This window comes from Pempheris klunzingeri, chromosome 13, assembly GCF_042242105.1.
Source record: "Pempheris klunzingeri isolate RE-2024b chromosome 13, fPemKlu1.hap1, whole genome shotgun sequence".
Lineage (NCBI taxonomy): Eukaryota > Metazoa > Chordata > Actinopteri > Acropomatiformes > Pempheridae > Pempheris > Pempheris klunzingeri.
In genome coordinates, this window is record NC_092024.1 from 783,386 (window position 1) to 805,574 (window position 22,189).

General features: G+C 41.5%; 1 protein-coding gene across 1 annotated transcript in view; it reads left to right on the forward strand.

Annotated features, from left to right (window-relative positions):
• lrfn5a (leucine rich repeat and fibronectin type III domain containing 5a) overlaps window positions 1–22,189 on the forward strand; it is a 104,736-nt gene that overhangs the window by 73,030 nt on the left and 9,517 nt on the right. Inside the window, exons 3-8 of the mRNA XM_070842026.1 lie at window positions 10,109–10,332; window positions 11,616–11,744; window positions 11,836–12,016; window positions 12,602–12,757; window positions 13,375–13,634; window positions 14,980–15,447. Of these exons, the coding sequence (XP_070698127.1) occupies window positions 10,136–10,332; window positions 11,616–11,744; window positions 11,836–12,016; window positions 12,602–12,757; window positions 13,375–13,634; window positions 14,980–15,447 (1,391 nt within the window). The 5' untranslated portion in view covers window positions 10,109–10,135. The remainder of the gene's footprint in view (window positions 1–10,108; window positions 10,333–11,615; window positions 11,745–11,835; window positions 12,017–12,601; window positions 12,758–13,374; window positions 13,635–14,979; window positions 15,448–22,189) is intronic.

Below are 22,189 nucleotides of genomic sequence, written 5' to 3' on the forward strand. Positions count from 1 at the left end.
ACCCTAAGCACAACAAAAGGGTATAAAATATTGAATGGTATTGGAGAGGGCCCATTTTTGCTACATTTCACTCCTTTCAGCTGACCTTGTACGCAACCACCTCTATGTTTTGCTTTTGCTTTCTATCTGAAAGCACCTTCGAGCTCGTAGCCCCCGAGTTACTTCTTGTAGTCAGTTACTTCTTGTTTGTGTGTTGCTGAGGGCACAGAGGATGTTTTTCGATTCTAAAATCCAAACCAGCCTCTTATCAAAAGAGTGCTGCATTTCAAAAGAGCTTCAATGGTCTCATACTATACTGTAGCAAAGTGTACACCTTTTATGCAACCGTTTGTGTGCCACCAGCTAAAACACAGATTACCCAGCAGACACAAAACCTGTTAACCTTAAAGGAGCATTGCAGTGGATCCCTATGCTGCCTTACAGCTATACTGATAGTAACACTTATGCACCAGCAATACTTTTTACATGCTACGGTTGTGTGCATTTAAGTGCTGGGGCTTTCTGTGAGCATTACAGCTTGACATTTTACTGGGGGTATTGATCAAGACTGCTGTGAGAAAATTGAACTTAGTCAGTTTCACTTTCAGTTTATTTCATTTATTTCTGTGTTATTTATAGTGCGTCTATATCTGTTCACTATCATGTGGTCTGAAGTAAACAGTGCAGCGACTAATTAGCAAGCAAGCAAAGCCCTTGAGGGGCTGAAAGGCAGAGAACATGAGGAATTTACTGAACAACAATACCACACGAATGCCACCTCTATTATATCAAACACAACATACACCTGGGTGTAAATAGCCACATTGGCTTTTCCAACCAGGGTGCAAATAGCATTGGTAGTCACTGACACTGTGGTGCAACATGCATCTGACTTTTTTATATACTGAACAAAAGCTTTTTGTGAAACTGGAAAGCTCCTAGCAAAAGATGAGGCATTGATCAATCACTGTACACACCAGTAATGAGCCCACGGCATAGACTATATACACAGCTGCCTCAGATCACGCTCCAGTAAACTCCACAGTGGGAAAAAAAATAGTTTGATTCTTAGATTTAATAAATTGAAAGTGTATCTGGCCTCCAAGAATACGTCAAAATAAAAGCACAAAATTAGGCTTTACTCATGCACACCGTGTCTCCCGATGCTAAAAAGATGCCTGCTGAGGTCAGCGGGGCAACGCGCTCATAGTTCTCATGTTAGCATGCTTATACTTGTTGTTGATGTTTTGCATGGTCACCATTTTAACATGTTCTGAATGGCCCTCAAGACAAAGAGGATGGTTAAATGTCTTTAGTTTTGCAGGTAGTGTATTTGGTGATAAAAACAAAGTATTGGATAAATTAGATTCTTAACTGATGATGGCGTGAGAGGAAAAAGCCAGGGGATCACCAAAGTCAGAGGGATTCATCCTCTGGGGACCTTAAAATTTTACGGCAATCCATATTTGTTAAGAGCCTCCACTCTGGACATAAGAGATGGACCTGGCAGACTAAGATTGCCGTTCCTCGAGCTGTGCTGCTGGGGTGGGAAGGGGTATTTAGTATCCGTTATTATCCTCCACTCTGTGACTTACACTCTTCTGTCTGTATTTGAAGTATAGCTTACCTACTGTAACGCTGCTGAAATAGCTTCATGCTCCAGATTCTATCCTGGGCCAATGATGTATAGACTGCTTTATTCTTTAGCATCACTGATGTATGCACTCGAACACGTTTTGAGGGATAGTGATACAGTAGTAATATTATGGCACAGAAACTGTAGTGTGAACACGATATAATCTGATAGCCAGCGCTGGATGGAATCCGGCATGTTCTGAAAAATAGTGCTGTGATGTAATGGTGCAGAAATAGTGTTGTAGACCAGATATTACACAGCACTGCCATGAATCAAGCACTTAAAGCACCACTGTTAGGCTCTCACCACCAAGATCTCATATTACACATCTTCCTCCCCCTTTCTCTTTCCAGTCATACACATAATATGCATAATGTGTTTAGAACTGGATCTACAATCACTATTCAAGGGCTGCATGTGTGTCTGCATATGGTGTATACATCTGTGTATGTGCATGCATTTTCATTTGTGTGTAACGTTTTAACCACGTTTGTGTCCATCTGTGTGTTTTTTTTTTCCACCGCTATCAGACTGACCTTGGCGGTGATCGCCTCGTATTCTCGGCAGCTCGTGCACTCCTATACATCATCCTGGCTGTATCTGCCTTTCATTGGTTTGATTTCATCCATTAAGTCCAATTAAGGAGGCAGGTTACTGAAGGCCTCGATGCAATGAAAACATGCATGTGTAAAATGACTCGAAAGTCAATATGAGCAAAGTGGATGGATTGGAATTGACTCATCATTAAACCCCTCCCCTGAAGAGCAATATTCTCTAAGATAGGTCGGTAAGTGTTACGAGGCATAGGAGGACTGTCAAGTGTGTACCACATGCTCGCGCTGATGCACACACCACAGGCATTTTTATCAGGGTGGAACACAATTTTAGCACGTAACACACCCACCACATGCATGATTTTAATCATCATGGATGCCATGAATGCGGCATTTTCATTGCTGGGTACTTCACAATGGAATTTTAATTCAGTTTAATTCAGACACATGGTGCATTGTTTATGTTAATGAGTGGGACAGTATAGGATAAACATTTATGCACTCTAAGTGCTGGAAGCAAGTACAATATCAGAATTATTCTTATTGTGGTGAAAACTGGGACAATGTTACAGATATTTGCTGGGACTCAGGTCACAGGGACTCAGTCCTGGACAAACCAGGATGTCTGGGCACCGTAAATGAGCATCGCTTTTAATGCAAAGTTGGGTTACAAAACAGACTTACCAGCATTTACATTGTGCAGTATTTCCCTGCCATGTGTTTCAGCCAACGTTAGCAGCTCTGTCCTGTATTCGGGGAAGTTTACAGTCCAGTTACTCCAGCTTTTATTAAGTTTGCTCACACACAGAATGTATTTGCCCACTGTTTTGAATGTGAAACACCCATGCAAGATGGGAGCTGAGTCTTTGTGTGGTTGGGTTTTGTTTTGATTGTGTACGTGTGAGTGGCGACGTTGGTGTTTGGCTGCTCAGAAAGGCCCTTTCAGGGTTTGTAGAGACTTGCCTGTGTGTGTGTGTGTGTGTGTGTGTGTGTGTGTGTGTGTGTGCTTGCAGCGGTCTTGAAGTGCACTAATTGAATAAAAAGTAATTGTGATGTATTTAGGCAGCTGCTGACCCCTGTTGTTCGAGTGGGTAAAGCCATTAGCTTAAGCATAAGGTTTACTCCAGTGGACACAAAAAAACAAACCCTAAGAGTGGAAGCGAGAGAACAGGAAGGTAGCGGGTTAGTTAAGTGGCTTGGGCATTGCTGCTTTTTTGTTATGTATTAGATGCTGGTAAAAACAACCAAGGTACAAGCTTGAAGGCGCAGAAGACCGTGTAAACCATAACTCACTGGAGAAAATGAAGAACAGGAGCTAAAAGGTTTTCTAGCAGTAACAGCAATATACTATAACCTCCTCCATGCTCTGAATTAAAATCTGTGAGAAGAATGTACAAAACATTGGGACTAAAAGTCGCCTCATTTTGCACATGCTTTGTCTTGACTGCCTCTAATCTTCACTTAAATGTGGGCTGTATTTCAAGTGCATCTCCTGTCGGTCCTGAGATGGATTAATGAGAGAACTTTGGAACAGTGTCCCAAATGCTGTGTACAAACACATTTTCAGACACCTTGGAAATTATTTGGTTTTATTTAAATACTGACATTATGGATGTAGATACCGTTTGTCAGGAAAGCTGATGAGTAACATTAGATCATTGTGTATGAACAGCCTTTCAGTCAGGTTCAAAGATAACTCCTGATCTTCTTAACAGCAGCTGAGGAATCCAACCACAAGGTCCATTTAGTAGCTGTTCTGGAGCTTTCAATCACATTACATGACTCTGCCAAGTTGTCACGTATTTGTGGCACGTGTCTCTTAGAAAGTTAGGGTGATTTTTACAGTTACTTTTGCTGAGATTGTTTTGGGACGTGTTTCGATGTTCAAGAATTAACGTTAAACTGCGACTTGGACTGCACTAATGCATACAACTGCACAAATACAACCCTCCTATTTGTTATAACATCAATGTCTATACATTATCTCAATCTTTACACGCTTTATTTCTATAATATGCAATTGAAATACAGAAAGACATGCATAAGAATAATCTCCTATTACCAGGCCGACATTCTACTGCAGCCAGCAGGAATCTGACAAATGAAGGAGAAATCTGCATAAGCTGCTGCATTTGCACCACCGTCCTAATATCTGTACAGTAATCTAAAAACTGCTGTCAAAGAGACACTGTTATGAAATCTAGTCTCTGTAATGATCTAATTTTCGATGACACTTAAATCTTTTGAGGTTGTAGGTCTCTGCAGCCGCTGCAGCTGTTGTGAATAATTTGTTCCAGTAAACAACGTTGCTCTTCTCAACAACGGCCCAGCGACACAGTTGGAGAACACTCGAACATATGAAGTGTTTTCCTAACTCTGACATGACTAATCTATTTTAACAACATGAGTGCCATAGGAAACTGCCTGACACTCCTCAACAAAGAGCCCTGCAAACAGCATGATGACACTTTAGGATGACAGAGTAGTTTCCTACTTCTAATGCCGCATCGCGTCACGAGGTACGTGTTTTGTCTGTGAGAGCTTGACTTCAGGAAGACACATTCTGCTCAGTTTTAGGTTCACGCTTGCATTTGCGGTCTTTAACGTGTTTACATGCTATGATATTAAAACATTATAATTTTTTCTCATACTGTGCATATTGCTCTTTTCAGCCTCTTCATGATCGCTCCGTTTTAGCTCCTGTCTCTCTAAGGCAACGTCCACCAGCTCTATCAGCTATAAGGACATGTCCGTCCATCCTATCAAGTCCCCCGGAAGTAAAGAAAAGTAAACCTTCTGGTCTTCGACTCTTCAGAATATGAAAACTGAATCTGCAGCCAAGAAAACTACAATTTGCGATCGTTGCTAGTACCTTCGATATGTTATTACCAGACCTAATGTTTGCCACATATGAATGGTGGACAGAAAGTCAGAATCAGGTTTTTAGTGGGCAGGACCATCGGCTAATAGATCCAATAGATCCCAGCATGTGACATCACAAGCATGGCCAGCGTTTTCACACACATTTACTGAAAGACTGAGCAGGAGAAAAAGAGAGATGATGGTCTTTTATCATTCTCTGAGGCTCTCCAGACACACTGGGGACATGTAAAGGTTTAGCGCTTAGTGTAAAATAATACAGCTGTAATAATAATACAGCTGTAATGTTTACAACTGAGTGAAAGAGTCAAACCCAAGACTGCACCATTCAATGAATGTGAATACTGTAGGTGTTGTCTACATCACTTTTACACATTATCACAACATTCAGTCAGAGATTTTTGGTGTCTTTGGAAACTTTGGTTTCTCCGTTGGAATGTTAAATGCATTTCTGGGTGTATGAGCAAAGTCTGGCGGCACAGCATGACTTTGGAATGACTTGACCCACCAGCCGGCTGCTGCTTGTTAATGAAGTTCCTGTATGAAACTATGCACTGGCATCATGGGGCTGTTGCATCTGATTAGCTTAGCTGCATTTTGTTATTGGTTTAGCTAAACCAGAACTCGCAGGGAGGTAAAATGCAGCAGCAGGCGAATTTTTTTCTCAATGGCTGCGTCACGTAGCAACACCACATAGAGTGGTAGTGCTGTTCATGCACTTTAAATAAAGAAGGTCATACATTTGGTTTCAGCTTTCTGATAATCCACTTCAGCTGACCATATCACTAACGTGCTGGGGAAAGAATTCAGAAACACGACTGGAAGAATATACAGTGCACATGTTATCATTTGTAGTCTATTTGCAGTTACACATAGACTATCACAAAAATAGTTATTTGGACAAACTGAACTTGAAAACTTGAAAAACTGCAGCTAAGGTAATGACAGAGCAACAGCCGACAAATGAATTAGATTGAAAGGAAAAAAAATCCCCTACATAACAATTTACCTTGGCTCTCTGTTGTAAGTAATACATGGAAAATGGGGTTTGAATTCAAAAACACAAAATGAATTTAGAGGATTTCTGCTTTTTTCCTCAATAGGGCAACGTATGGTTTGCTATAAAGCGTATGACCTCAAATGTTTTGCCGGCTAATTGGATGTGCATTAAGTGTGAAAAAGCTGATCTGGAGCAACAAAAGTCTAAAGAAATCTTCAATCGTGGCTTCTTGGCAGCTTCAAAAGAGTTCGAATGTGTGATTACTTCCAAGCCGTCGCTTTTAACTGCCAAGCCGTTCTGCTGGTTATCCCCGTGCGATTTGAATGCAGCCTAAGATCACTTTCAGTATATGGAGCGTGTGGAGAATCCATTTGAGTTGTCCGGGAAGCCAGTTGTTCATCAGTGAGCAAGCCAGGGGTGAAACTGGCTTCACTGAAGACCTTCAGGGAACTGGGGTGTCAGTGTGGAAGGCTTTCAAAGAAGTGGATAAAACAGGCTGCACACATGTGTGAAACGCAATCGTATTTTATACACTACTACAAACAGAACTTAATTTGTCCTCCTTGCCCATAATCCCTTTGGTTAATTCACCGCTCCATTCGATCCTAGTGGTCCTACATGTCACCTCCAGCTACAGCGAGTCTTGTGTGTGTCGGTGTTTATGCAGGGACGTTCCTGTGACATTCAGTTCCAATTTTCAGTTTCACTACACGCACACGACAAGTGACATGTAGCCTATGCATTGTTTCCCATACACTGAATGTTGTGGATGGTCTGCACGTCACGTTTAAGTGTGACAGCGCGCCGCTGCCATCATCTACCCTATCTCGTCTCCTCTCGCTAAATGAAATTCGTCCCTCTCCCCCTTTTCCTTTCACAGCTCACCACTCATTTTAATTAGCTCGCTCTCTGATCTCTCTTTCTTCCTCTCCCTCTCTGATAATTCTCTTGTGTTCCCTTTTCCATTTCTCCATCTCTCTCACTCATTCGCTCTCATTACAGTCATTTCTCAGTGTAATTAATGAGCTGATATCTGCTTTCGTGTCACAAGGGTCATGGTCTCTCTCTCTCTCTCTCTCTCTGCAGCACCTGTGCATATGAGTCATGCGGCGCTCAGCTCAGCAGCCGCTCTGCCTTCTGCTCTTCTTTCTCTGCACTCAAATAGAGAGGGGAGAAAAAACAGGGATTGTATGACCTCCGACACTGCAATCAGATTTCAGCTCAGTAATTACATTGCGAAATGTAATCTATAGAGACAGGGCCACACAACTGGCCTAGAGAAAGGTGAATGGCTTCTTTGTCCTGGGTACTGATTTGATATAATAATGAATGGGTAGCAGCGTAGTTTTAACACACTCCATTTAGACTCTATTTAGATGGCAACAAGAAAAGTGCAGACATTGAACTGATTTCCAAAACCATCAGGTTTTTTGGTGTGTAGTTTCAGGACAAGCATGCACGGGCAGCATTCTATATTTTTGATGACTAAAATGACCAATACATTCATACCACTAATGAATTATTGCCTTTGTATCCAAAGCCTTCCTCTGTGCCATAGATCTCCACTGTTGTCCCACATCTAGTAAACACACATCAATGATACAACACCGCTGCATTTGGTGACTCGTTCGTTCTTTATGTGTAATAATCAGTGGCTCTAAGACCTCATTTACACCATGCAATCACAGTTCTCTGTGTCTGGATATCCTACCTTCATAAGGAAAAACACATATTAACGCAAAGCTTGCAGAGTGCACAGTGATCGGAAAGAAATCCGAGCATTGTGGTCTCGAACGAGGAAATGTAAATGCAGCAGTAGCTAGAAAGTCTCCTAATTTAAAAAACGAATGACGCTTTACTTGGATTGGGGCTTGCTCGTCCACCAGATCAACTGAACTAATATGGCGAGGTCTAACAAGAAAGCTTATTGTAGTGACACTTTGACAAGACTTATCATTATTAAACACATAATATGTCATCTATGCCTAATGAAATGTCTGTATCATTACTGTCCTCTGCTAATTATTGGAATGATTCAAAACCATAGAAGTCTCGCAGTTCCTCTACAGGAAACGCATCTGGCAAACAGGAAGTGGTTGGATTTATGTTTCCAGTTTGGAAGCAATGACACAAGTGCACGGTTAGTGTGAGCACTGGCCGATGAGCCAAAAAAAAAAAAAGCATTTTTCTTTTATTTCAACGCTGTAACGGTGTGCTTCTTGGTGAGGGGGGGGGTTACACTCCCAAAAGCCTCTTCAAGTCTTTTTTTCAGCGCAGCTTGTCATTTGCTACTTTATTACACGACTGACTCAATCAATCGCATGAAGAACAGAAAAACATGTATCCATTCATTAGAATAAGCTGCCTTAATTGTTATTTTTGCAAATATTGTTTTTCTCCTCTATCATTCGTCATTTTTATGTTGACTTGCCTCCAAACACTGCTGCATCTTCACACTCATTTCTCTCTCACTGATTTTCTGCTCCTCATGTACAATTATTGTTGCAAATGATCTGCTTGTTTGGCGCTGATCAGTCAGAGTCTAATGACAAGTAGAGTAGCACTTTTAACACTGTAGACTTCATAAGTTATAACTAACAGCTTTATTGCCAGTAAACAAACCATTTACTTGTGTCTGTTTTAAGTGATTAATAGCAGTTTGGGGCAGGTGTTTAAGCTATTTGGACAAAATGAAGTTCTAGATACTGATGAGGTAACAAAGGCTGATGGGTTTCCCTCTTTCAAGCCACAAAGGGCCCAGTTAAAGATGGCACTAGGTCTAAATAAAGCGTTTGTTACTGATGAATTGAGACAAAGCAGCTGTACTGCTGGAGGAGGATGAACACCAGCAAAAAGGATTTTTCACAGCTTGGCAACTGGAAAATTGTAATTAATGGCTTATAACAGCTTTAATAACTGAATAATTACTATCAATAAAGCCATTATTTGCAACTTTACAACTATTTTGACTAGTATCTTACCGAAAGGTGTTGCAGTACACTACTCTTTACTGACTTTAATTAGCAACTCTATTTGGTTCATTGCTTTTGTTAATATATGAAAAAGTATGAGAAAGCGGCTAAACTCAACTGCTGTCTCAGCGTACCCAGCCTGCGTTGTGTTTATGTATGAGTGTGTGTATGTCTGTGCGTGTGTGTATGTGTGTTTGCACTGTGATCCCTTTAATCCTGAGTCTTCCATGTCCTTCAAACCCCAATCAAGGTTGCCATTAATGAGGGTTTTCTCTCTCCCTGCCTCGCCCTGCTCTCTCTCTCTCTCTATCTAAACCTCCCCTAATTAACTACAAGCACCGCTGCTTACCAATGATGACTGAATGTGTGTGTGTGTGTGTGTAAGACTGTGTGTGTGCATGTAAAGTGCTGAGCAATAAGTGACTGTAGTAAACATCTCCTCTGGTGTGATTCCTGATGCCTAAAAGTGGGTGGCGATTCAACTCTGAGGCCTTGGGGTTCATCTAGTCATGCCTGTTTATTAAAATGTTTAACTTCATAGCAGTCTGATTCACACCAGTTGCCAAGTGTGATATGAGTCCAAGAGTTAGTCACTGATGTGCACATGATATCTAAAATAGTTCTCAATGCATACCCAAACAGTGGATTGACAACAGGCCCTTGCAAATCATAGAGTGCAGCATGGAGTCATCTGTTCTCCATACAGCGCTTATCATCATACCTTCAATAGGATATACGACTCTGCTTTCCATATAGCTCTCGGCATTCAAAGTAGCAGATAGTTGTGGTGATATGGAAAGAAGTGCACTGGATAATTAGCATGAGAAAGTTATTCTCAATAGAGTAAACAGTGTAGAACAGTGTGCACACTTTGAGACATATACTGAAGGGTCTTCAGTGCACTGCACACTGAAGACTGTGCAGAAAGTCTGAGAGGATATTAAAAGATGGGTGAATATTCCCAATAATTTGATTGGGTCTAAAAAAGCCTTTTTCTGTGTTTCCATTTCCTATTTTTTTATGCTCAGGTCCTGAAAAAAAAAAAAAAAAAACAGTCATTAACATCTCTGTCCGTCTCGTTTCCCAGGTGTCGTGTCCAGGTGGGGTGGTAACCATGGAGAGGATGTTGCTATGTGTGATGCTGGCAGTTGCCATGGCAGTGCGTGCACAGATTTGCCCGAAGCGCTGCGTATGTCAGATCCTGTCACCCAACCTGGCAACCCTCTGTGCCAAGAAAGGTCTACTGTTTGTACCGCCGAACATTGATAGGCATACAGTGGAGCTACGGCTGGCTGACAACTTTGTCACAAGGTAACAGTCACATCAGTACAGCTACTACCAAGAAAACTAGTGCTTTATACCACTAATCCTGCTTCTATTGTTACTACCTTACTAGTAGAACTTCCAGTTCAAACTTTGAGTCAGTGTCATTGCGAGAACCCTCAGCCTCCTTCATTTGAATGAGCCCGCTACCTTGATATAGTGGGGGTTTCTCCTGTCTGGAGTAATGAGTTGTTAGGATCCTCCATGATTTACTTGTCAGGTGCTGTACTGTCACAAATTTGGGAAGTGCTTCTTGTCTCCTCAGAATATGTTCACTGATCTTTGACAACTGTGTAAATAAAAACTAAGGAGAACAAATATGAATCAATTTGCTCTGTTAATACTTCAAGTACTAAGAATACTATTACTTGGAAAGTTCATTCTTAATGTATGAGGATGAAAAACTGGAAACAGAGACACTGATCTATGATGTTATCAGATGACAAAGCCTAGAGCTTATCTGGCGAAGATGAAGTCGTTAAGTTTCGCACAGAGCGGCATCACCCCGGGTGCTTGGCTTGGTGATCAGAGCATGTTAGCCGCTGGCATTAGAATTAAATAAAACTAATTTAGATTTAAAAAAAAAAAAGCCCCAGAGTAAGTCATAATCAGTTCATAATCATGGAGCAGCTCAAGGCTATCTTCTCATGGCACTGCGATTTAGAACCTTGGTGCTGGTTTGTAGCCTGTAGACAGAGTCGTTGACGCTCACAAATATTGAATGAGCTGCACAGGATGAAAGGATGAAAGAATTTCTATGAATTTTCCCATTAAAGATCCCTTTCAGCACTATTGAAAGACTGGCAAATGTGCAACATCACCTTAAAGAGGAATACTCCATCCATCCATCATCTATACTGCTTTTCCGTAAGGGTCGCCAAGCTGGCCCAGCTGACTTCAGACGAGAGGCAGGGTGCACCCTGGTCTGGTCACCAGCCAATCACAAGGCCACACTTAGAGACAGATAACCATTCATGCTCACACTCACACCTACGGGCAATTCAGAGTCACCAGCTAACCTAACCTGCATCTCTTTGGACTGTGGGAGGAAGCCAGAGTACCTGGAGTGAACCCACGCAACAGGTTCACAAGGTTCAAACCTGGAACCATGTTGCTGTGAAGCAACAGTGCTAACAACCACACCACAGTGCTGCCCCAGGAATACTCCAATGGTTCACAACAGCAGATCTAGTACTGGAGGACGCATCAAGCATAATATGTCTGTCTGTCTGTCTCTTATCCAATTTAACTGTGTTTATCTCTGTCATCAGTGTGAAGAGGAAAGATTTTGCAAACATGACGCGGCTGGTGGACCTAACATTATCCAGAAACACCATCTCTTTCATCACACCTCATGCCTTTGCCGATCTGGAAAACCTCAGAGCGCTACACCTCAACAGGTATGGACTTGGCTATATGGAATAAGGCTATATAGATTGATATGTGTGGTGTTATGGATATTTCATGACATCCTCTCTGCCTTATCTGCAGTAACCGACTGACGAGGATAGGTAACGATACATTCAGTGGGATGTCGAAGCTTCACCACCTGATTCTTAACAACAATCAGCTAGTAATGATCCACCAGGGAGCATTCAACGACCTGCTGGCACTCGAAGAGCTGGACCTCAGTTACAATAACCTGGACTCTATTCCTTGGGAGGCCATCCAGGTGAGGAGCTCTTTAAACTGCAGCAGACTTTCAAGCCTGTTTGGCTGGACGCCCTCAAACGAAGCTAATCCCAAGCACAATGAAATGGCCACAAAAACCTTTTTGACATTTATTTGAATTTAAGATAAAGATCTTAAGGGTTTTTGGATTGAACAAAGGCCATTATGTGGACTATTCATTAAGCTCATACAAATCTGCCATTGAAGAAGAGGGTGAGGAAGATGTTTTAAAAATTTTCAGTGCCAACATTTCCAATTTCACCAGTGATCTTTGCCAGCCAACAAGTGTCATAGCCTCTGTAGATCAGCTCACTAAAATGCTTGGTAACTTTAGACAACTAAGTAGTAATAATGAAGTTAATCCAGGTGCAATATCAGGTAATTGTCTTTCTTAATGATTACCCATTACATTCCATTAATTTTACACTTACAACATAGACAACATTTCTATCACTACCTTACATCAACGAATTAAGTGACAGATTAGAAGTACAGCGACAGTGAGCAGTGTTACAAGTTGACTTTAAACCTTAACCCCCTCAAATGTCTTAATGAAGTTCTCTGTTTGTCTCCGTTATTCCTGCAGAGAATGACAAGCCTCCACACTCTGAGTTTAGACCACAACATGTTGGACTATATTCCAGAGGGAACATTTTCTCTGCTGCAGAAGCTCAACCGCCTGGATGTCACCTCCAATAAACTCCAAAAGCTGCCACCAGACCCACTGTTTCAACGAGCACAGGTACTTTCAGAGCTTTTATTTTCCCCTTTTCCCCCAGAGTTTCTATTTGCACCTGAATATAAATAGCCAGATGGCTGTTATTCAGCTATTCACACCCAGGCCAGTGATCTGGCATAAAGTCTGCTAAAAGAGGAGGACGTGGTGTTGGAATGGGTCAGAGATGGGACCCTCAGCCAGAAGACCAGCGTTTGAATCCTGTGAAAGACCAAATGTGGATTGGGACTTAGTTGACTTGCTATTTTCAGTTTCCTGTCATTATTATCAGTTTTCAGTCAGAGTTTGGTTAGGTTTAAGCACCAGAACTACTTAGGTGTTTAATGTGCACTACCTTTTACATTTGTATTTGACTTATTATTTTAACTCAGACCTTGTCCCTAAGCCTAGGTTAAGGCACCAAAGTGTAAATTGCCACATTGACTATTCTACCCTGGGTGCAAATAGCATTGTTAGCTACTGACCCACGGGTGTTAATAGCACCTGCCTTTTTTTATTTCCAACATATTAAAACCCCCCAAAAAAGGCCTAAAACAGGGATCAGGCATTTCATCCATCTTGTGATTTCTTGTGTGTAGATCAACTGAATGCAGACTAAAAGAGTGATGGAATCATTGTTTCAGGTCCTGGCCACGTCAGGCATCCTGACCTCCACTTCTTTTGCACTGTCATTCGGGGGGAACCCTCTGCACTGCAACTGTGAGCTACTGTGGCTACGAAGGCTGAACAGAGAAGACGACCTGGAGACGTGCGCCTCACCCCAACACCTCTCTGGCCGATACTTCTGGTCCATCCCTGAAGAGGAGTTTCTCTGTGAACCTCCACTCATCACCAGATACTCCCATGAGATGAGGGTGCTTGAAGGACAGAGAGTTGCACTCAGGTATCCGGTTATGTTTCTAACCGAGCTACACAGGAAATAGTACAGGCACATGCAATCAGTAAAAATCATCAGTTTCCTCATTGTCATAATACCACTCTGGCCAGCACAAAGACACATGCATACATGGACACACTGATTTAATTCCAGTAGTTGTGCATTGTGTTTACAAGCCACTCAAGAATACATGAAATTCCCTACTGTTCAATGAAGCACACGACAGGGGCATCACGCTAAGATATTAAGGAGGATGAAACTAAATCAAGACAACAACAGGTCTGAGGGGTGATGATTACTTCATTTGCATATATATTGGTCGCAGGCGCCCAATAATGATAGATGTTAGGTTTTCAAATATGAAATTATGATGAAATTGAGAAAAAGGTTGCACAGAAAATCAACAAGATGCTATTATTTTCTTTCCTTTATTTTGTCCTGCTTTCAGCTCCATATAGGAGGTATATTTAGAGAATATCAGAGGTTCAACCCACCTAACATTTCTCATCTTTTGCAGCATCTATTTTATGATACATGATGAGGTATTGAAGATACATGTTTTAATGAGGATAATAGATTTTATTTTCATTTCATAATGATCCCAATTGTTAATCGCCTATAATTTCAATTCTTTTAGAACTGTGCTACTTGTGATCTATTAGTCAGTTGACTGTTTTTATCATATATTTCTCATTTAAGTCTTTTGTTTTTTAAAAAAACAAAAGACTTAATTCTTTGTTTCAGGCAGCTAAAATGTAAATATTTGCTTTTCATGACAGTGTTGTTGTGTTTGGGTTTTGCGTCTGGACAGGTGACACGAGACATTTTAAACTGTAACTATGGGCTGTGGGAACTTGTGGCTAGCATGTTTTGTCATTTCTTGTTTCGTATTTTATAGACCAGTATCTTAATTGATGAAAAAAAAACGTTAGTTGCAGCCCTAATTATTCAGCCAAAGCTTCATAGTCATGTGGGGAAAAAACCTACTTAAACCTGCAATTCATTCCTGCATCTTTCTTCAGTGCAAAAATGCTGCTCTGTCACTCCCTCATCTCTTGTACCTTCTTCTGTTTCCCATACCCATACATTTTTTTCCTTTTTTCTGATACCCAGCACTTACAGCATACAGCAAGGTTCCACTGTGATTCAAAGGTTGAAATGTAAACCTTAAATTAACATGCTATGTCAACACAGTAGATAATGTTCAGGCTCTCCCATTTAAGCCCCAGAGGGAAGCTGGAGGGAATTCAGAAACCACCACCAAGCAATGCTCTGCCTCTACTGTACAGCTGACCCCATTCTGTCTTTTTCTCATATGTTCCCCTCTACTGGTTTTCTCTCTTCTCTAAAGGTGTAAGGCAAGAGGTGACCCGGAGCCAGCAATCCACTGGATCTCTCCTGAGGGCAAACTGGTATCTAACTCCTCCAGAACGTTGGTCTACAACAACGGGACTCTGGACATCCTCATTAGTACTGTGAAAGACACCGGCTCCTTCACCTGCATCTCCTCCAACCCCGCCGGTGAAGCCCACCAAACAGTAGACCTGGTTATTATTAAACTCCCCCACATCTCCAACAACACCAACAACATCCAGGAGCCCGACCCAGGATCATCAGACATTTCCACATCGACCCGAGGCGGAGCCAACGGGAGCAATGTGACGGGTGACGTGAAGGGCGGGGTGGATAAGAGGGTGGTGACGGCCGAGGCCACGTCATCGACGGCGCTGATCAAGTTCAACTTTCAGCGGAATATTCCGGGCATCAGGATGTTCCAGATACAGTACAATGGGAGCCAAGACGACTCGCTGGTCTACAGGTGAGACTGACAGCATCACTACATCACCACTACATCACTCATCACAGTAGAGTCAGACCATTTACACAGTGGAAACTGAATCATGATATGGCTAATGTGGAGGTAGAGAATTACCCAAGTCTGAGCTGCAAAGATTAGATTACAGTAGATTAGATGCAATTTTAATGATCCTTTGGGATCTTGGCACTGCAAGAGATCGAAGAGGGAGCTGAGTGGTTGCTACAAGGCTGCAACAAGGGTGATGCAATGCTTTTAGCCTGTTTATGAAAGATAGGCTACAAAAAAGTACAGCATATATAAAAATACTGCCAAAGCAGGCAAATAGCTGAGAGCATATACAGACTCTTTGTCACTGTTTATTACTCTACGGCACAGACACATCGTTCGTATCAGGGCAAGGTAGACCAGCTCGAGGATGACACAAGGATGGACAGCAAAGACTGCAAACAAAACCTCGTCGTTAGAAAGTTCATGATCTTCAGTCGAACCCGGCAAAACAACACACCTCGCTCTGTGCCGCTGACTCACCAGGATGGCCTTGACAGCGAGAGCTCTGCTAGTCCTTCTTGACTTTTGCCGTTTGCTCAGGATTAAACAGATTAGATCGATCTCGCAGGAAATGATTGTTATTTGAGCTAAATATTTACTCCAGTGAAATGGAGGAGAGGGAATTAACAAACATAGAGCTTTTCGTAGGGGGGGAAATCTGCCAGTGTTATCTGCCTTTCATATCGCCGCTAATCCCCATACATACTTCATCAGTAGGCATCCTCATCAAGAGCCAAGGGAGCGCTGAGATTGACCGTCTGTGTCATGATGATGACAGTGCTCTAGGTGATTAAATTCATCTCAAAAGACTGATTTTTTTTACTATGAGCTATGAATTTGTGATCCTTGGTCCCTTACCATCTTTATCTGTCTGCGACTACACCAATACATAATTAACAAACAGCGATCATTCATAGAAGAATCTGCCGGCGTTATCTGCCTTGCATATTATTCCTAATCTCTGTGCATAATTCATCAGCACTTAACCCCATTCAGAGAATGGATCATGGAGAGACGGCGCCGCTGGGATTTATAGCTGTCTGTCTTCCAAAGATAGCGTCATAGCTTTTCACATCGATAGCTGCTTTTCCTTTCTACGTATTTCTTTTTCTGCTACTCTCTCTGTCTTTCACCAAAGAACACCAAAGCCTACATGCATTTGTAGGATTGTCATTGTACAAAAGCCTGCGTTTGGATGTTTGACCCAAGACTGTAAAATACTTGTTGGAAAATCTAAGTTGGAGAGCAGAACCTGTGTGGGCCAGGAGGAGGAGGGATTAGACAGCCGTAGATACCACCTGCCTCGAAACTTCCCCGTCACCCCGTCACTCTTTCTTCCCATCCCTTTATTCTCCTCTCCCTCTCCTCTGCCTCTCCCTCCCTCTTTTTTTTTCCAATAGTAAGCGGCAAAGTCATTTGTGTTTCTCCGTGTTATTTTGCAGCCCTCTTGTCTTTAGATAGTGGATTGATTTCCATTCAACACCTCTGCTGGCGCAAAGAGGCAACCCATTGATTCTGTTTTTTCATTACCCAAACACAGAGAAGAAAGAGAAGAGGGATGGAAGGGGAGAAAGAGAATAGAAATGAGGGAGAAAGAGTGAAAAAAACAAGCGGGAATAATGTTGGGAAACAACCTAGAGAAGAGTAGGAGGGTAAGAGTACGACAAAGCAGGGAAAACTGGTCCTATTGTCCCAGACAGGGCACTTACTTGTTCAGGTTCAATGAAAGCTTATTGATTTGTCGCACATTGACATTTCTGCACTTTACTCCCCACCTGCTCACCGTAATGCTCTTGGGTGTAGGGAGAGTCGCAGTATGGAGCCCTTCTAATGTGAATTCAGCTCTCTCTTAAACAGATGGATAAGTGAGGGATGATTTAAAGCTTTTACAGGCATCTCCTCCTGGTCATGTTAACCTCCTTTACATGCAATGCACTGCACATCTGAAATGTAATAGTTGTACTACTTGATTCCGTATTGATCCCTGTAGGGAAACCCCACCCACCACTTCATCTACCGGGAGGTCAGGGTCAGCTGCAGAACAGCACTCCCGGACCTGAACAGGGATTCATTGTCTTGCTCAAGGACACTTGAGACAGGCATATGTTTACTGATACAGTACTGCTGTTTTAACGCCAGACCTCCTGCTTAAGTGTTGTATTTCAATTCCGGAAGGAGACCCACTGCCCAGCAGGTCACAGTAGCAAACTCACTCTCAACAGCACATGTAAAATACCATGATGAGAATTTTCCTTGTGATTAGAAATAAGAAGAGTGAAGGGCAGCTAAGCAATTAATCATTTCTATATCAAAATAGCAAATAGCAATTTGAAAAAAATCCCAGTTAAGACTTGTTTAAGCACATCATATCACTTTTTTAAAACTAATGTGGACCTTCAATATTTGGACTTTCAATAATATATCTTCGCCTACAACATTCATTAATCACTGTCAAAAACATTTACTGGAAAAAATCTAAATAAATAGTAATCAAATAATTCATCTTGCCTCTGAGACAAAGTTAGCAAACTTAAACACATCAAAATTAAACAGCCATTCCAGTTTTTCCTCATCTGTACACCACGATAGTTCATAATTTTACACATGGCTACCTAAAGAAATATGCTTTTTCCTTTTGCGAATGCTCGTGATCCATCTACTGAGCAATTTTAAAACCTTGAATGTCTATTCTTCTCTATTCTTTTCCCTCTTGAATGCAAACAGTAAGGGACTAAATGGAGTCATCCACACAGGCCTTATCAGCCTCAGCTGTTAACCCCTTATTTCAGGGGCAGGTCAAGGGAAGACGGATGGCGATGAAATAATGTGCCGACCTTTTACACATGACCTATCACGGCACATGCAGTCTTTGGCCTTAATGCCTCGCTGGTTTTATTGAACAATAGACAGTAAAACTGGCAGCCAGCATTGACAGCGATGGCCATACAATGGCCACAAAGTATAATGTGCTCTTATTCAGTTGTATTGGCCTTGATTAAGGGTTTGGATGAATGCACGCCATTGTGGAATTATGGACAGAATGAGCACAAATGAAGGCTGAATAGAAGAACTGTTTAGTTAATGAATAATTCAAATGATGATGATGGTAAAAGGCAGTTAAACATATGTGTGCCTTGAACAGACAATAATACTTTCTAACTTTGTGAGACATTTTATATTGGTATATATAAATCCTTTTCAGATCAATAAATCACGAATGAGGTACCATCATTTGGGTTATGCATTGATTTGGACCTTTTACTCACAAGTAAACCTCTTGTTTTACCTTGTGCCCCCCCTCAATACAAAGCAGCAACCTTTAGACCCCCTGGCACACGTTATATGTCAGATATCAGAGTTTTTAGAATGATTTTGGCCTCTCGGATTGGTTTACAGCACTATTAAACAAGAATGATGATTCTTTCAACCCTTTGGTATCATCTTGTGAGTGTCCAGACCTAAATGATATTTTAAGCTCCTGTCATCAAAGAAAAAGAAATGCTCAAGCTTTTGTTTATTCTTGACTTTGTTGGTGCTAAGACTAGTCAGTTGTAAACATGTTGAATGCAAAATCAATCAGCTTGTAAAATACCCAACATGTGTATATTTTTGATTATCCCCAAAGGGAAAATAAAGAGGACATGACCTATAGTGGTGTAGTAGTTATCCCATCTGGTACCTCTGAACAGCCACAGATGTACAGACGAGGATGTGTGGACTGTTTCATAAGGAATGAAAAAGTTGGCAGCTAAGACCTAATCCAAACTGAGCTTTGAAGATTAATCAATAAAACACTGAAATTCTGTTTGCCATGCATATAGCAATAAACACACGCCCTTGAGAACGGGATGGGTTAGTAGAATACAGTTCATCGACCACAGGCCTGCAGACATAAAGGCTTCAAAATATCTGCCAAATCTAAAGTTGTATTGTCTTTCATAGGACACAAACTCTACTTTGACATTCACAAGTTACTGAGGAACACACACACACACACACACACACACACACACCCCATCCTGCCTCTATCTCAGTCCTCATCTGCTCTGCCTGTTGTTTTGTTTGGTTTTTGCTCTATGTTCTTTCAGCGGTTGTTTTCCGCTCCAGTAGATCCATCGAGCTACAGGGGCTGGTCGCTATTTGCCAAAAAAACTAGGCATCAAGCAAATTGTGTGGCAAGCTTTTTTATGAGGGTACACAACAGGGGGTGGGGGATGAATCCAGGCTTTTAAAAAGGCGTGCTCTCCCCCTCTCTCCCCTGCTCTGTCTCTCTCTAGCAGGAGGTAGTTTATCCTTGCCAAAGGTCCCTGCGGCCCAGGTATAACACCTTGCTCAGCTGTGCTTAAGGCGTGAAAAAACATCCGCCTTTATCCTGCTGTAATGTTCCAATTCTTATTTTATAGCACTATAAACATATCGCAGGCCTAACGTAACATTGTTATTGTTGCAAGTAGTCTACAGGGTGTTAAACACGGACAGGTCGTGTAGAGGGAAGTACCACAGCTGAGAGGAGGAGTGGTGACAGGCAGCGAAGGAAGGAAGGAAGACAAACAGGACATAAAGAAGACTTAAAATGATTTGGTGAGGGGAGATGAGGGGAACTGAAAGTGTGGAAAGTAGGAAAAAAGGAAGACATGGCATGATAAAAAAAGGCAAGAAGGGAAGAATGTGAAGCAGAAAGAGGGTGACTGAAGGAAGTATGGGAATAGAAAGCAATAAGAATGTTAAATGGAAAGGGAGGAAACAAGGAAGGAAAGAAGAAGAAGTTTAGAGGGAATACAATAATGAAAAAGGAGTAAAGACACATCAAGGAAGGGGAAGACTGAAGGTAAGAAGGAAGCAAGAGATACAACCGAAAGAAGAAGATGGGAAGAAGAATGATCAAAAGGAGGTGACAAAAGAAGCAAGGGTTTTAGGAAAACTAGAGGAGATGAAAGAAGAGTGGAAAAACTAAGAGAAAGCCACAGAAGGTCGGAAGAAAGACGGGAAGGAAGAAATAGAAATAATACCAGAAGAATGAAAAAAGCAATTACATGAGAAAAAAAAAGGGGGGGGGGCTGAGAGATAATGTCTAGGAGATTAAAAACAACGGACTTAAAAGCAAGTAAGAATGGATAAAGAAAGACAAGGCAGCATGAGAGAAAGAAAGTATGGAAGGAGGCAACCACAGCATTAAAGAGAAATGTAGATGACTCAGCTAAATGAAGGAATGGTGCTGAGCTGGGCAGATGGAGGTCTACACTCATCCACAGATAGTGCTGAAATGTCTTCCCCACATCTGGGACGGCTTTCGTTGGATGGCACTTTGACATCCACTCTGCTGTGTGTGTTTGCACCGAGCTCAGCAGTAATGAGATCTTGCTCCTTCCTTTTCTTTAGGAATGAGCAACTGACAAAAGTGAAAAAAAAAGAAGTGGGTCTTTATTCAAGAGGAGGGAACACACCAGTCGTCACATCGGGCGAATTCTTCAATGATTTGTTACGTTTAATTTCAGGCGTTAGTTGCATGCATAGTTGCTTTACCATCGTAAAATGTACATTTTAACACAAAAGCCAATGACATTCAAGATAAACTGTTGTCACTGATTTGGCACACGCTGAAATGGCAGGCACTAGTGTCGTCAAACGTATGTCAAGTATGTCAAATCAAATGGAACATTTAAACCTATTTAAACCTGTTTTGGGGCAACAATGGCATATTATCGCATTATAAAGTTGATATGGTGAACTTACTACCAAAAAGTTGCCTATTAGCATTCATTTGGAGTCATGTTTCGCCGAAATACAATATCTGAACGCACTGTCTGACAAAGATTTAGCTTTTTTTTAACTTTTTTTTATTTGCATTCATATGCAGATATCTGTTTATAAAGATTAGCTGGAATGTAGAGGAGAGAAGAGAGAAAGTCTATCCATTATCTGGATATCCGCTGGCTACACTGAAATCACAGAGACATGGGCCCTTATTCCCAGAGGCTAAATCATCATCACTGGATAGCCAATGGGTTCTGAGATTGCCCCCAAGAAGAATAGAAAATTCATTAAACTCATATCAAAAGTATAATATGCTTCATTATCGTTCTCTGGAAGCAGTAATTCATTAAACCATCATTTCTTAAAACCTGCTAAAAAGTGGGAAATCTATCCTGCCTCATCTGGAAAGATTCTAATATTAGCTGATAAGAGCACTTACGTCTGAGGTCCTTGCCGTATATTTTCATTGATAAGAGAGGGATTGTTACTGGGAACATTCCCAAAAAAGGACCTAAACTTTTAAACTCTCTTCCTCTCAGTTGGTTTAGTGTGTGGCAATGATTATTTGGAAAGTAAGTGAAAAGGTGAGGATAACTACAGTTTGTAGATGTTCCTGTAATCCCCAGTGTTTGAATGAGGTGGTGATGTGTTCTCCTGGGAACTGTAATACTGTAATATTGTGACTAAAATTAAACTAGTAATTTCTTACACTGTTTGTCGGTGAGCAAAATATTATTCTTACCTTAGTAAGTTGTTTCCACCAGTGTGAATTGTTCCACTTCATTGCTACATTATTAAAACCGTGTAGTCTGTCCTAGACCACTACCTAGGTGGCTAATACAGTATTTACTTTTTCTCAGAGTCTGACTTTGAATTGGTTTTAATGAATAAATATGGATGGGGAGGTGTTCGCAATGCACATCTGGCCTGCGCTCAAAAT